The sequence below is a fragment of the Bubalus kerabau genome, chromosome 18 (assembly GCF_029407905.1).
Source record: "Bubalus kerabau isolate K-KA32 ecotype Philippines breed swamp buffalo chromosome 18, PCC_UOA_SB_1v2, whole genome shotgun sequence".
Classification (NCBI taxonomy): Eukaryota; Metazoa; Chordata; class Mammalia; order Artiodactyla; family Bovidae; genus Bubalus; species Bubalus kerabau.
This window is the reverse complement of record NC_073641.1, coordinates 64,205,462-64,221,549: the sequence shown is the minus strand read 5'-3', so window position 1 is coordinate 64,221,549 and position 16,088 is coordinate 64,205,462. Positions and strand designations below refer to the sequence as shown.

The following is a 16,088-nucleotide window of genomic DNA, read 5'->3' as shown; positions in this document are numbered from 1 at the left end:
ATCTTGTTTTCTCATGTGATCACAAAAGTTTGAGTAGTTTTGGGAGGAGGGCAAGTCTGCAAGCATTTTATGAATTAACTAGAGCAAACTGATATTCCTCCCTTTTCCAATTATTAAATCATCTTCAAGTCCAAAAATTTTATTTTCAATAAAGTATTTTTATTTCATCAAAACACTTCTATAAGGCCATGGGAATCTCAAATGATAGAATTGAGTGACAAATGGTGAGTTTAGTGCTAAGACACAATGTAGTTCTTCTGGATGCATTTTAAGAGCAGTGAAAAGCGAAAATCCAACTGAAGTGCAGGTGGGAGATGAGGATATGGCCAGTTATAAAAACCTTGCTTTGACCCCCAAGTTAGTCACTGTTTAAAGGAGGTAAACCACAGAACAGAATGGATGAGACCAAGCAGGAGAATTCTAAATGGGAAATGCTTGACGCAAGTGGATTCAACACTTCTTATTAAATTCATAAATCAGGACTGCTAAACATTGAGGGAAAGGTAAAGAAACAATGATATGAAATGAGTATCTATTCCATGAAGAAATTTTCCATCAATTTAAAGCATATATTTGAGATTATTTGTAGTAAAAGGAACCTCCCGTTAGCAACAATCCAGGCGGGAATAGACCTAACAGGATTATTTTCTGGATTGGCAATGTCAATATATATGACTTCATGGATAGTTTCTTCAAATGAGTTTTTAATTAGTTTTATCAACCAATTTTCTTTGACCACAGGACTGATAAAAGCATTTTTTTCTCTTTAAGGCCCAATAGGGATGCTCACACAGATGGAAGGAATTCATATAAAACCTCCCAAAGCTCTACAGTTTTATGATTCAGGGACAATACTTTCTTCTCTGAATGTCTCATGAACATAGACAATTATATCAGAGTGGACTGTGGTTTTATTGTGTATGCATGTGCATTTGTTTAAGAAAAGCATCAACATATTAAGTTTCTAATGCCCAAAACAGGTATGCATTTCAATTAGAGATTTCCAAGGTCTGCTAAAGCTATGTGAAGCTAAGTGAAGGACAGGAAAGCCTGGAGTGCTGCAGTCCATGGGGTCACAAAGAATCAGACACGACTGAGTCACTGGACAATAACAACCACTGAAGCCATATGAAAAAGAAAACTGAGGCTTCCCTGGTGGCTCAGTGGGAAAGAATCCACCTCCCACTACAGGAGACATGGGTTTGATCCCTGATTTGGGAAGATCCCACGTACCTGGAACAACTAAGCCTGTGTACCACAAATACTGAGCCTGTGAGTCAGAGCCTGGGAGCTTTAACTACCGAAGCCTGCGGGCCCTGGAGTCCACAACAAGAGAAGTCACTGCAATGAGAAGCCCAGGCACCGCAACTAGGGAGTAGCCCTGCCTGCTGCAACTAGAGGAAAGCCCCAGTGCAGCAACAAAGACGCAGCACAGGCAAAAATAAATAAATAAACAAAATCAAAGCCTGTGGTACTTTCCCTGACCTCGCTGGTGGCCCCAGGGTAAGCCCTGCAGGCTCAGCCCACAGAAAGCCTCAGGGAAAGACTTCCCCTCCGCCCAGTCCTAAAAAATAAATAAACAAGAGAACCATGTGGTTCCTGCCAATGAAGAGCATTTTACTGCAAGTATAACATTATAGGGTATAATTCAAGTCAACCATTTGTACTGTGCAATTATTCCACAAGTCCAGTGGGCTTTCTCTATATTTGATATGGAAAAGTTCAAATTCTAATACTGAACTGTTGATTGAACCTATGTGGAGGTCTCAGGGCTCTTAAACAGAACCCCTGAAACTTCTTTTTTATTGCACAATGATAGTATCTCGAATTAAATGAAATGAGAGAATATCCAAAAGCCTTGAAGTGCATCCTTTAAAGCCTTTAATAACAAAAGAAAACTTATTTGGCGTTTAGATGTAAAGGGAATGAAGTCAAGAAGTAGACCCTTGATAACAAAAGGTTTACCCTGTTAATCTTATTTGATTACATTGAGGGACTTCCAGAAGTCGAAATTTAATTAAGATTAGTGAATGTTTTTGTAAAATTGACACCTCATGGATATACCAACCCTGTGGCTGGTGAAGATATGTTTAAGTTACATACAGTAAAACACCACTGGTTCTTAAACTGAACTGGGAACATTACTATTTGTGGTGGTGGCATTCCTTTGACATAAACCCTCTCTCTCTTTAATCCACTGGCATAAAAGCCCTCCTTCCTCACTTCTTCCAACCCTGGGAAAATCCTACTCAGTATTTAAGACGTGATTATTACTTCTTCCAGGAAGTCTTTTATGACAGTCCCTCCTGCTGTCTTTAGATTGGAAAGTATGAGCATGATGACTTGTTAAATGACATAATTTGTCCCAAACACACAGTTGGCAAGGGAAGGTGGTAGTTAAGCACTAAGTTTTTTCTGACTCTGTCACTGTTTTCTCTCCCATTCTCTCTGCATGCCTTGCTACGCAGAACTGAAGAGGCACAGAACAAAGGATGTGGATCCATCATCAACACTTGGATTTGGAGCCACACTGGAACAATCACGACAAAATACCTTCAGGAATCTGTTTGTTTCTTGCATATGAAAAGTGAAAGTCGCTCAGTCCTGTCTGACTCTTTGTGACCCCATGAACTATACAGATCATAGAAATCTCCAGGCTTAAATACTAGAGTAGGTAGCCTTTCCCTTTTCCAGGGGATCTTCCCAACCCAGGGATTGAACCCAGGTCTCCCGCATTGCGGGTGGATTCTTTACCAGCTGAGCCACTAGGAAAGCCGAAGAATACTGGAGTGGGTAGATATCCCTTCTCCAGCAGATCTTCCTGACCCAGGAATCGAACTGGGGTCTCCTGCATTGCAGGCAGATTCTTTACCAACTGAGCTATGAGGGAAGCCCACATGCAGGTCACTAGATTGGATGCTGGATTGTCAAGCCTACCTTATCAACATCCCAGGAGTCACCAAGTCATGAGTTATTTGTCAAATCAAAATTACTAGTAAGACCAGCTTTCCTTGTGGGGTGGGAAGACTGGAAACCATCTGCTGTCTTCCATCTCTTGATGATCAGACACCAATGCTTTCCAGTGACATTCAGCAGTGTTACCCAAAACCAAGGGTCATCGGGCACACTTGGAACTGTGTCTGTGCGTGTGTGCGTACATGCTCAGTTACGTCCAGCTCTTTGTGACCCCATGGGCTGTAGCCTGCCAGGCTCCTCTGTCCCTGTGATATCCCAGGCAACAGTACTGGAGTGGGTTGTCTTTTCCTTCTCCAGGGGATCTTCCTGACCTAGGGACCAAACCCCTGTCTCCTGTGTCTCCTGCACTGGCAAGCAGATACTTACCCATGGTGCCACTTGGGAAGCCCTTGACCTGTACCTACCAACACCAGTTGTATGTGTTCGGAGGTCACTGCCTGACTTACTTGTCTCCTTTGCTTTTGGAGATGCTGACCAACTTCTCGATGCCCCCGGCATCCCGTAAGGCCTTGGCGTTCTCCATGTTCTTGGTGATCACCTCGTGAAGGGTGCAGCACACGGCTGTCACCGTGTCATCTGACATGGCCTTGCTCGCTGCATTGTTGCTGTTGTTCCCGCCTGGAAGCCGGTGGACCAGGTCTCGCATGGCGTATTTGCCTTCAGAAAAGATGAAGGAAGAGTTGAAATGTGGTCAGAACAGAGGAGGTGGGGACTGGGGTGAAAAGGAGAAGACAACAGGCCACGTTAACACAATGTTGCCTGTTCTCGTCACTGATGATTCTCTACATAGGTGCTGTGGGCACATATACAGACAAACACGGTGTATGCGTGGCTTGTGGTATTGGATAGACCTAAGACTGACTCACTGGACAAGTTATTTCAGGCCTCCGAGCCTCAGCTTTTCAAATCATGAAGCAAGAATCACAGTATACCTACCCTTACTAGGTTGTTGCAAAGATTAAACGAGTAAATGTGTGGGAAGCATTGAACACACGGCAATGACCCTGGACTTAGGACTCAGTAGAGGTTAGTTATCAGTGGGTTCCTGCTTGCTATTCAAAGAAGTCAGGAAAACATATGGTAACTCTGATACAACCTCAAAAATCCCCTGATGGGAGCTATGTTGGCAACTCTATTATTTAAAAAATAAGAGTCAAAGCCCCAGAATGTATATATATATATGAAATCTGCATTCTGGTCCCTATAAAGGAAAGAGAAACATTCAAAGCAGGAGATGGAAACTTTACAAATAATATATAAAATGAGGTGTCCTTTGAACTAGGGCTACTGGATGAACTGTTTGTCTCTCTGATAGAGTTTAACTGAATGGTTCTATCATATAACATTTACTAATTTGATACGTTTTACTTCCTGTGAAAAAAATAAGATAACATGCAACTTTGTTTTCTTAATTCACTTTATCATTATCAATCATGCTCCCCTCAAGGACAGAGGTACTTATAATGACATCTTTATGGAGTACTTTTAGTTTACAAAGTCATTTAGGTATTACCAATAACCCTGAAGACAATTAATTCATCCCACCTGCAGGTTCCAATCCTGTCCTATTGATTTACTTTTGGAACTAAGTACAGGAGTGGCTGCAGCTAAGTTGACTCTTCTTAAATTTTCAAATTGGGTGGAATTGGCATGTGTTCAAAGTTCAACTCCTGCCTTGTCCCCCACCCCCTAGTCGGACATATTTAGGTGGCTCCTAAAACCCATTTGGAATATTCTTCCTCCTTACAGGTCTCTAAAGGATGACTTCTTTTGCTATTTAAGTCTCTGGCACATGGAGCTTGGGGGCAGGAAATGGAACCCCATGGGAGGAGGCAATGATATCTTAATTCCCAGCAGTAATAAATAAAACATAGGACTTCATAATTTTAGTATCAGCTCTTATCCTATGTTTAGGCAGCTTATTTTAGCTTGAACATTAAAAAAAAAATTGCTGAAGTCTAAATTACTGAAATAGGAAAGTGTCTTCATTCAATTGACGACAGCTGAGACGTGTCTGACAGGAACTCTTTGCCTGAAAACCCCCCAAATGCAGCATATTTATTTTCCAATGACAGTACTTAAAACAGGCTGGAGAAGATCCTTGGTATGAGATACTCCTCTGAGCATCTTGCTTTATCTGTTTATCATTAAAGTGCACTCACCTCTGGCTGTGAGTTTAATTCTGTTGAGCTCAGCCTGACTTTATCATTAACCCCCACAATTCACTGTCAAACAAACTTGATTTACAAAAGTGTGAAGATGGGCGGGTTCTTTTCCTTTATCATGGAAGTGATGGAGAGAGGAGACAAAGAACTCGGTTCTTGTGCATACAGGGGCATTCCCACTCCTGAATGAATATGGATAGCTGGTTCTGTGACCTTGGACATCGCCAAGGTTGAAAGCAAAACCAAGGAGAGGAAGAGGATTTGACTAGAGCATTTTTTTTTAAGTTTATATAGTGTGCACGCATGTTCAGTCCTGTCTGACTCTCTGCGACCCCATGGACCAGAGCCCGCCAGACTCCTCTGTCCATGGGATTCTCCAGGCAAGAATACTGGAGTGGGCTGCCATTTCCTCCTCCTGGGGATCTTTCGGACCCAGGGATCGAACCTGCGTCTCCTGCATTGACAGGCAGATTCTTTACCACTGAGCCACCTGGGAATGCCTTAGTTTATGTTATTATCATTTAAAAAATTACTTCAGGCAGGAAATATGGTTTCATCTTATACAGTTTCCCAGTCCGTGAGCTCTGAATGAGAAGCAAGGTCCTCATTGTGTTCAAGTGGCAGAAACTGCTAGTCTCCCCAACATAAAGGTCATTGTGTCTTGCTCAAATTCTTAACAGAAATGAATCCTTGGGTCAGTTCTTCAAAGTTAGCCTCTCATGAAAATAACTTTATCTCTGACTTTTGCAATACTGATATGAGATGACTGTTGGACGTATTACAATTATGTAAAAAAAACACACAAACTCCTGTTTCTATTAGTGAGATACTAAGTGCAGCCTTGTAACTTTGCGTCCCTTCCTCCTCACACAGGTGTGTGTGGGCACCTGTGTTTGTAAATTAGGAGTAAAAACTAGTTTCTCTGTTTCTTTCTGGGGGCTTCTGTTTAGAGTTGGGCATATTGAGGTGTGCAGATGGACTCAGGAGACCTGACAAAGTGTGCTGCCCCAGAAGGGCACTCCTTGAGAACTTCACGATGGGCAACAGAGCTTTGCTCTCGCCAAGTCTGCCTATTTCTTGATTATTTGTTTTTAACTGTATTTCAGGACTAAGTCTATTTCTGGGATTGATTTGTGCACTACCATTGGTTTCCCTTGGAGAAGGAAATGGCAACCCACTCCAGTATTCTTGCCTGGAATCCCAGGGACAGAGGAGCCTAGTAGCCTGCCGTCTATGGGGTCGCACAGACTTGGACAGGACTGAAGTGACTTAGCAGCAGCAGCAGCAGCAGCATTGGTTTCCCTGTGGGTGGTGGCAATGTTGAGTAGTGAGTGGCTTTATGGTCTAACCACTTTGCTCCTGAATCTGTTCCTAAACTGACTGTCCATCACTCTGGATCACTGATACAGTCCTCTGTTGTTGTTTTTTTTTTCTTAATTTATTTATTTTAATTGGAGGATAATTACTTTACAATATTGCAGTGGTTTTTGCCATACATTGACATGAATCAGCCATGGGTGTACATGTGTTCCCCATTCTGAACCCCCCTCCCATTCCATCCCTCTGGGTCATCCCAGTGCACCAGCCCTGAGCACCCTGTCTCATGCATTGAACCTGGACTGGTGATCTGTTTCACATATGCTAATATACATGTTTCAATGCTATTCTCTCAGATCACCCCACCCTCGCCTTCTCCCACAGAGTCCAAAAGACTGTTCTATACATCTGTGTCTCTTTTGCTGTCTCGCATACAGGGTTATCATTACCAGCTTGATACAGTCCTCTGTTACAGCTGATCTTTGTGACCATGGTAACTCAAATCTCTCATACCAGCATTAGAGGTGTGCTTGTGCTAAGCTGCTTCAGTTGTGTCCATCTCTGTGCAACTCCAGGGACTGCAGCCCACCAGGTTCCTCTGTCCGTGGGATTCTCCAGGCAAGAATACTGGAGTGGGTTGCCTTGCCCTCCTGCAAGGGATCTTCCCAACCAGGGATCAAACCTGTGTCTCTTACATCTACTTGCATTGGCAGGCGGCTTCTTTACCACTAGCGCCACCTCGGAAGCCCAACATTAGAGGAAAGATGTTTTAAGAAAAAGGTCAGCTGAGAACAGTCCTAGATCAGGAACATGACAACTCTTTTGTCTATGAGGTTTTAGTATCTCTTTCACATCCACCACTAAACCTGACCTGTGAGTTTTTGCTGAGTTGTTCTAAATTAGTATTTTTCTTCCATTTTTTATGGTGGTAAAATACACATAATAAAATTTACAATCTTTTCCATTTTTACATGTACAGTTCAGTGATTCTGAGTAAATTCATACTGTTTTGCAAACATCACCACTGTGTATCTCCAGAGCTCTTCATCTTGCAAAACTAAAATTCTTTTAAACTCTACTTAACCTTTAAACAATAACTCCCCATCTCTCCATCTACTAACAACCAACATTCTACTTTCTATCTCTATGATTCTGACAACTCTTTTAGTTGTTGTTCAGCTGCTAAGTCATGTCCTTGTGACCCCGTGGACTGCATGGCTCCAGGCTAGCCTTCCTTCACTATCTCCCGGAGTTTCTTCAAACTCATGTCCATTGAGTTGACAACTCGAAGTATCTTATATAAGTGGAATCATACCATGTGTCTTTATTTTCCTCAGCATAATGTTTTCCAGTGTCATTGGTATTGTAGAATATATCAGAATTTCCTTTTAAAAAAGTCTGGATGTTATTCCATTGTATGCATATACTGTGTTCTATTGATTCATCCATCTACTCGTGGACACTGGGCTTGCTTCTTTATTTCCGTTATTGTGAATGATGCTACTATGAGCGGAGGTGTAAAAATATCCTTTCTCTTTCAGTCTACGTGTCTTTGGATCTAAAGTGAGTCTCTTGTAGACAGCACGTAGTTGGATCATAGCTTTTTTTGCTTTCCATTCTGCCAATCTGTCTTTGAATTGGAGAGTTTAACCCTTTTGTATTTAAAATAATTATTGTAAGGAGGGGGGAACTTAACGTGTGTTGTTTTTCTATTTTTTTCCTACATGCCTTCTAGGTTTCTTGGTCCCTCATTTCCCAAATTATGCTCTTCAGTGTTTGATTTTTTTTTTTTTGCAGTGAAATGTTTTAAGCCCTTTCGCATTTCCTTTGGTGTATATTTTGTTTCTTTGTGGTTACCATGTGGACTACATATAATATCCTAAAATTATAACAGTCTAATTTAAATTTATACTAATTTAACTTCAATAATGTACAAAAACCCTGCTTGTTTATAGCTCCACCCCAACACTTTCAGTTACAAAACTATACAAATATATACAAACTATACTTTCAGATACAAATCTATATCTTTACATGTGTCCAAAAATATAAAATGATTGTTGTTTTCTCAATGCATCACTTTCATAAAGTATAGGGAAAATAAAACATGGAGTTTTAAGCCAAAGGTACAAGAATACTAGCTTTTAGACTAATAATTTTTAAAAATGCATTATTTTCTTGAATCATGTAAAAAGCAAAAAGTGCAGTTGCAAACTGGTTTTACAATAATACTAAGCTACTATAATCATCCGGTGTTTTAAAGTCTTTGTCTAGCAATTCTGCCATTTGGTCTTTCTCAGGGAAGGTTCTGTTGGTTCATTTATTTTTTTTCTCTTGAAATGGGCTATACTTCCCGACTTCTTTGTATCCACTGTGCTTTTGTTGTTGTTGTTCAGAACTGGACATTGCAACCCTGGAAATCAGATTCTTCCCCTTCCTGAGGTTTGCTGGCTTTTGTTTTTTTAATTGTAGGATGTCTGTTTGCTGAGGTGTCAACCTTAGGTCTCAGGTCTTTTCTGAACCTGTACCCTTCTCTGGGCATGCATGGTGACTTTCTAATTTCCTCCACATAGGCATTGGCTTTGGAATGTCTTACTATCTGACTCCCAAAAGGGGAAAAAGACAGCAATGACGGGGGTGGGAAGGGCACCAACCCTTTAACTCCCCAGAAGCCACTTGAGCTGGAAAGTGAGGGGTGTTCAACAATTGGGGGTGCACAACAACAGCTACCTCTGTGTCTATGACTCCATGATCAGTAACAGCGATCCAAACCCAGATCCCCCAATATCTGGAGGACAGAGTCTTTGCTGCCCACCCTAGCCCCCACCAGCCGCATACAAGCTGCTCCATGAACACATGTAACAGCTTCCTGCTGAGGGCTGGAGATAAGAAAAGGGTAGCTGCTACTCTGCTAAGAGCTGACAATGACCAAAAATAACCATAATCTACCATCCAAGCTTTCCTCTGACGGTTGCAAACCTTCATCAGACTCCAGAGTTCCAAAATAGTTACACTGGACAGATCCTGCCAGTGAGATTGCTGTCTGTGTGGGGGTACAGAATCCTGCTACCCACTATCTCCCAGAATCTTCTCTCTGCTCTGAATTTACATTGCTCAGGGGCTGAAGATGTGAACGCGAGTCACTGGTTTCCCTGTGACTGTGCGTCTACAGGTTTAATGTGAAAAGAGAAAGGAAAATTATTAGTCCTGACTAAGGATCAGCAGGACAATACTCTGTGGGTGGTCACAGCTTTGTCTGCAATGCACACAGCTAGCTCCTTTTTCTCCTTCCTTTCTTGGAAAGGAGCTCTTCTTGTTTGGAGCTTAATGTTTCCTAAAAATCTGCCACTTTGAAGACATCTAATATAAACAGTTTATTATGAAAAGGGAGAAAGCAAATGTAAAACATCTCTATTTTAAATCTGGCTTATGTGGTTTTTCAGACCAAAGAGGTGAGGCATTCAAGATGGCATAGTTGGGTTATTGAAAAAGTCTACATACTTGTTTACACAGGAAAGTTCTGAACCAAGCTGCAGTTATTTTCTGTCTTTAGGCACTAAGAACTTATATCTTTGTCTCCTGATAGCTCTCTTTGAAATTGCCTTCCCCAAATCTGCACCCCATAGTCAAACTAATAAAACTTTTAAAAAATGTATTTTTATATCTAAACCATCTCTGGCATTTCCCAGAGTGCCGCTGGGTAACATCAAAGAGCTTTCTTCATCATCTTATGAGATAGGGGATGCTAGAAATAATTAGGTACTTTTGGCATTCTGTAAGTTTTTATTTGGCTTATTACTATTGTAAGAGCTGTCCTATTTATAAAGCCTTCAGTTAAAAAAAAAAAAAGACCTGGCAAATGAAAAAAAGAGAAACTCAAGCTCCTCAAGGATGACATGTCTTATAAAGATGCTTCAGCAGTTATGAACCTTTCAGTTTGGTTAGAGGCATGCTCCCTTTCATGTTAAAGAATGGCATGATCATGGCCAATAAGTTATTAGAAGAAATATTCTATTTCTAGGTTTAAAAGGCCCTTTTGCATTGGTGGGAATCCTAATACTCTTCGTGGGACAAGTTAAAAGATCCTGGAAAGTTTTCAGTGCCCTCACTGTCTGTAATACATACTTACTCTAATGGGAGTCACTGACTAGCTTTTTCATTTTTTGTTTTTTTGGGTTTTTTTTGGAGGGGGATGTAGCAAATTTTTACTATCCTTTCATATCATGTGTTACAAATCAACATCAAAAAATGACTCTCCAAAAAAACATAGTTAAAAGTCATGAAGAAGAAATTCATGGAAGAATTTAAAAGTTCAGTCTTCTAATAACCAAAGAAATGCATTAAAATGACCCTCTTTCCTAAGAGTTCTCGTCACAAGGAAAAAAAACTCCAATACTTTGGCCACCTGATGCGAAGAGCTGACTCACTGGAAAAGACCCTGATGCTGGGAAAGATTGAGGGCATGAGAAGAAGGGGACGACAGAGGATGAGATGGTTGGATGGCATCACTGACTTGATGGACATGAGTTTGAGTAAGCTCCGGGAGTTGGTGATGGACCGGGAAGCCTGGTGTGCTGCAGTCCATGGGGTCGCAAAGAGTTGGATACGACCGAGCAACTGAACTGAACTGATATTATATTTGTATTTCATTAATGTTGTATCTGACCCTGATGCTGGGAAAGATTGAAGGTAAAACGAGAAGGGGGTGGCAGAGAATGAGATGGTTAGATAGCATCATTAACTCAATGGACAGGAATTTGAGCAAACTCTGGGAGATAGTGAAGGACAGAGGAGCCTGGCATGCTGCACTCCAGGGAGTTGCAAAGAGCTGGACATGACTTAGCAACTGAGCAACAACAATGTTGTAGCTATATGAGATGATAGATATTCACCAAACCCACGGACTGACTAACTTCTTATACTACTAAACTTGTCTCAAGTTTGATATTGTTGGTTGTGATGAGAAAATAATCAGAGCAACTTGGCCTTATTATCAGCAAGTGATTTCTGATTTTCTCTCATGCTCTCCTAAAGACCCTGCCAGAGCCACAGATCAGTAACTGGGTCTCTTTGAAGAAACATCAAAAGAGCCTGATCAAAGAACTCTAATGGGTACCATTAACACTTGACACAATGGAAAACAGGCTCTTGGTTACAGACACTCCTGTAAAGCTGACAGACTCACAACAAATGAACATCTTTCAGACTACCAAGAGATATAATCAGGGTTCCAGAACTCATCCACTTTGAGAATTTGGACTCCAGACTAACCCAAGATCAAGAGAACAAGGACTAATTACCTAGACTAAATGAAACAAATTTAGTTGTGTTTAATGTCTTCCATTTTGAACCAGGGTTTTTATAAAATCCTTCTTCTTTCTGGCTCCTTGGTTTTTCTGCTTGATTTAACAGGTTATGCTTATAAAAAACTAGGTGAAATTCTCTTTTAATGGAATCTCTAATTAATTCTTCAAAATTCAGGAAAAAAAAATCTCTTAAAAATTTTAATACACAATAAGCTATCAGGAAAAGGTAGTAATAATAATAATCCCTTTAGTATAACAATATATGTTGAGTGGTCCTGTCTGTACCACTGAAAATGATAGTTAAATAATATAAAAAATGCCCCATGTCTAATCAGTTTAACTTCTTTGACTACAAGTTTTTATAGACTGAATGAGAATCTGTTCTCCTTTCTACTAGAACGTAACTGAAAAAAAAAATCAAATCTATATCTATGACCATACCATAGATGTCATGTATAAAGGCAAATACAACTTAATTAGGCATGCTGCTGCTGCTGCTAATTCACTTCAGTCATGTCTGACTCTGTGTGACCCCATAGACGGCAGCCCACCAGGCTCCCCCGTCCCTGGGATTCTCCAGGCAAGAACACTGGAGTGGGTTGCCATTTCCTTCTCCAATGCATGAAAGTGAAAAGTGAAAGGGAAGTCACTCAGTCGTGTCCGACTCTTCACAACCCAATGGACTGCAGCCTAGCAGGCTCCTCCGTCCATGGGATTTGCCAGGCAAGAGTACCGGAGTGGGGTGCCATCGCCTTCTCCGTAATTAGGCATGACAAGTCCTTAAAAACAAGCAGATTTCATATATGGGACTGATGTCTACAGTATCCTCCTAGGGCACTGGCTTGGCTTGCGTCTCATGGCTTAAGGTATCCTAGCCCTACAGTCAACACAGCCAGGAGCACTGGACACTTGGAGCTTACGGAGATGGAATAATCCCTGAGTTAGAGGTGATGGAGGTGGAGACCGGCAGAAGTGCCTTGGCCAGTGCTGGGTCACAGACCCCATAGATGAGGAAAAAGGAAAGAAAAGATTTCTGCTACATAAAGGAAACAAGATTATAGACCTCAGATCTACAAACAAAACAAAAGTTAACTTAAGATTTATCATCACATAGGTCATGAGATGGTTGGATGGCACCACCAACTCAATGGACATGAGTTTGAGTAAACTCTGGGAGTTGGTGATGGACAGGGAGGCCTGGCGTGCTGCGGTCCATGGGGTCACAAAGAATCGGACATGACTGAGTGACAACTGGACTGAACTGAACTGAACTGAGGTCTAGTTTTGATCATCATGAACAGAGGTCTTTGTGAATGAATCTACATTGCTTGATACACCTATGTCTGTACAACTGGTCAACCATCAAATTAATGGTCACAACTGAGGAAACTGCTCAACCACAAACATCAGTGGTTAAATCTGTGTCTTAGGGTAAGAATTTCAACAGCAGGAAGGACTGAGGAGGAAAACTAGTACCTTGTTCTGACTCCATCATGAGCGTCTACATCATGTGCTCATCAAAATTCAGAGCCAGGGAAACAGCACAAGAAGAAACCAGTGCAGGGAAACAAATCCAAAAAGCAAGAAGGAAAAGAAACATAGGCTCGCCCTTCTGGCCCTAGTCCCAATTAACTAACCTTTCATCATTTTCTGGAATCAACACATCTCTGATGTTTGCAACATTGATATGTGACACAGGGTCTGATTATCTTGTGAAAAAACTGCTGTCTGTTCACCATGAGGGGATTAAACGAGACCTTACAGACCGTGGTAAATTTGTGCGTATTAAATTTTAAACATGGAAGGCTGGTTTTTCTTAAGCCTGGATCCCTTGCAACAATTTGTTATTAATAGTAAACAGCCCTTTCTCTTGATGCTTCTGTCTGTGTACTTGCTTTCTCAGACTGGAAAGTCATTGTGGCAATACTAACCCTCGGTTTAATCACACCAGCCCCACCCTTTCCCAGAATGGGATCTGTTCATCTCTACATCTGCCCCTTTGCTCCATTAAATTAAAAAAAAAAAAAATTAATGCAATGTGCTGATTTTTAAAAAGTGAACCTTCTTTTATGTATCTGCTAGTTGCTTCGGTTGATTAACGATCTATCCAAATAAACAGAGAGAAAGGAAAAGTCAGAGTAAGAAGAGATTAGCTGGAGATGAGGAACCAGTGGTTGCTGTGGGTAGAGGCTGAGACAAATTCCAGAAGAAACACTAACGGTCCTTCTGCTTTTTTTCTGATAACTATGATTTGGAAACAAAACAAAACAAGCACAGCCTTGAAAGACATATCAGAATCCATTTACCAGGCCAGAATTGGTAAGCAGTTAGTTTGAGAAAATGATTCAGGCAGTAACTCAACCCTCTAAATAGAAAGAATGTTGAGTAAAGCAAATCCTACAGGTGTGCAGAATATAGTATGCAGTTCTTTCCAGAGTTATCACCTCCAAATGAATAACCAACTCCCTCTGCTTGGAAGACAAACGGAATTGTATTTTCCAGCACCTTAAGATCTTATGCAAAGGATTTCAGTGAATCAGGATCTGAGAAATTCTCACATTGTTGAAATGTCAAGAAGTAAGATAATGAGCAGAAATACCGACAAGAAGGTGGCAAAGATATGCCTGTTTAATTTGAATAAGAATCATTCTAAAAATAAAAATTGCAAAAAGTGCAGTTAATTAACAGGGGGTTTTCTGAAACACCTTTTTGAACTAGAAATAAAGTAACTGTTGAGAAATACTGAAAATGAGGCAAGTAGCTGGTAAAATATGTTTTAATAGGAAGTAAATAATTTGATGAAATATTGAGCTTGATAGCAAAAAGTTATTATCTCAGTTTGTTGCCCCATTTTGAAAGCAGAAAGGAAGTAAAGGTGCAAATCTAAACACTGATGGTTCTAGCTTCAGGGGAGAAACATAGGAAAGTTTATTATTTTTAGGTCAAGATTGGTATCTAACACAGACCCAGCAACTCTCCCAGGATGAAAATTTCAGAGAGTAGTGTGTCTGAGATAAGATGAGGTGGGTATTTCTGTCAAAAAAGCTTGTTTTCAGGAAAATGAATCTGCAGGTAGTCCCCTGGTCTGATTGTGATTTGGATAACAGTAATGCATTGATTACTCACACGCTAGTAAAGTAATGCTCAAAATTCTCCAAGCCAGGCTTCAGCATTACGTGACCCGTGAACGTCCAGATGTTCAATAAAAGTTAGTGCCCATAAGGCCACAAAGGGCCACAACTCATAGATTACATCACAGAGTTGGTTTAATGTTGTCAGTAAAAGTCACATCTATTTCAGTTTCTACTTTCCATCTCGCTAGGGCTATAGAAATGGCTTCCCAAGTGGCACTAGTGGTCAAGAGTCCACCTGCCAATGCAGGAGATGCAAGAGATGAGGGTTCGATCCCTGGGTCAGGAAGATTCCCTGGAGGAGGCAATGGCAACCCACTCCAGTATTCTTACCTGGGAAATCCCAAGGACAGGGGAGCCTGGTGGGCTGCAGTCTATGGGTCCGCAAAGAGTCAGACACCACTGAGCGATTGAGCACCAGGGCTGTAGAAAAGGCAAGTACAATTTCCGATTTGCATAGAAGACAACTACAGTCCAAAGAGATTAAGTGGTGTGAGTAAGGCTGAAGGCTATAGAGCTGCTTCCTGGCACGGGCATCTTTCCAGCCGTCTCCTGGCCAGAAAATCCTCTCTCCAATCAGCCCTCCTTACACAAGCACAGTAGGTTCCACCTGTGTGACGCCTACCCTGTAACCTATAATATTTATTCAGCTCTTCTATGGACATGGACAGAAGCCTCCTCTAGTTAGCTTATATATGGAATTGATCTTTTCAACAATAATATAAACCAAGGACAGTCTCTATGACGTTCTAGGTCCATCCACCTCTCGACAAGTGACCCAGTTTTGTTCCTTTTTTGACTGAGTAAAATTCCATTGTATATATGTACCCCCATCTTCTTTATCCATTCCTCTGTTGATGTATATTTAAATTGCTTCCAGGTCCTGGCTATTGTACATAGCGCTGCAATGAATATTGGGGTGCAAGTGTCTTTCCGAATTATGGTTTTCTCTGGGTATATGCCTAGGAGTGGGATTACACGGATGGATCTAGAGTATGTCATACAGAATGAAGTAAATCAGAGAGAGAAAAACAAATATCCCATATTAACATGTATATGTGGAATTTAGAAAAATGGTATAGATGACCTTATTTGCAAAGCAGAAATAGAGACACAGACATAGAGAACCAGTATATGGAAATCAAGCTGGAAAGGAAAACGGGGGGTGGGGTGGGGTGGGGTCGAGAGGGGAG

General features: G+C 41.1%; 1 protein-coding gene across 1 annotated transcript in view; it reads right to left on the bottom strand.

Annotated features, from left to right (window-relative positions):
- Positions 1–16,088, bottom strand: part of CTNND2 (catenin delta 2) — a 1,122,555-nt gene that overhangs the window by 53,407 nt on the left and 1,053,060 nt on the right. Inside the window, exon 17 of the mRNA XM_055555147.1 lies at positions 3,423–3,633. Coding sequence (XP_055411122.1) covers positions 3,423–3,633 — 211 coding nt within the window. The remainder of the gene's footprint in view (positions 1–3,422; positions 3,634–16,088) is intronic.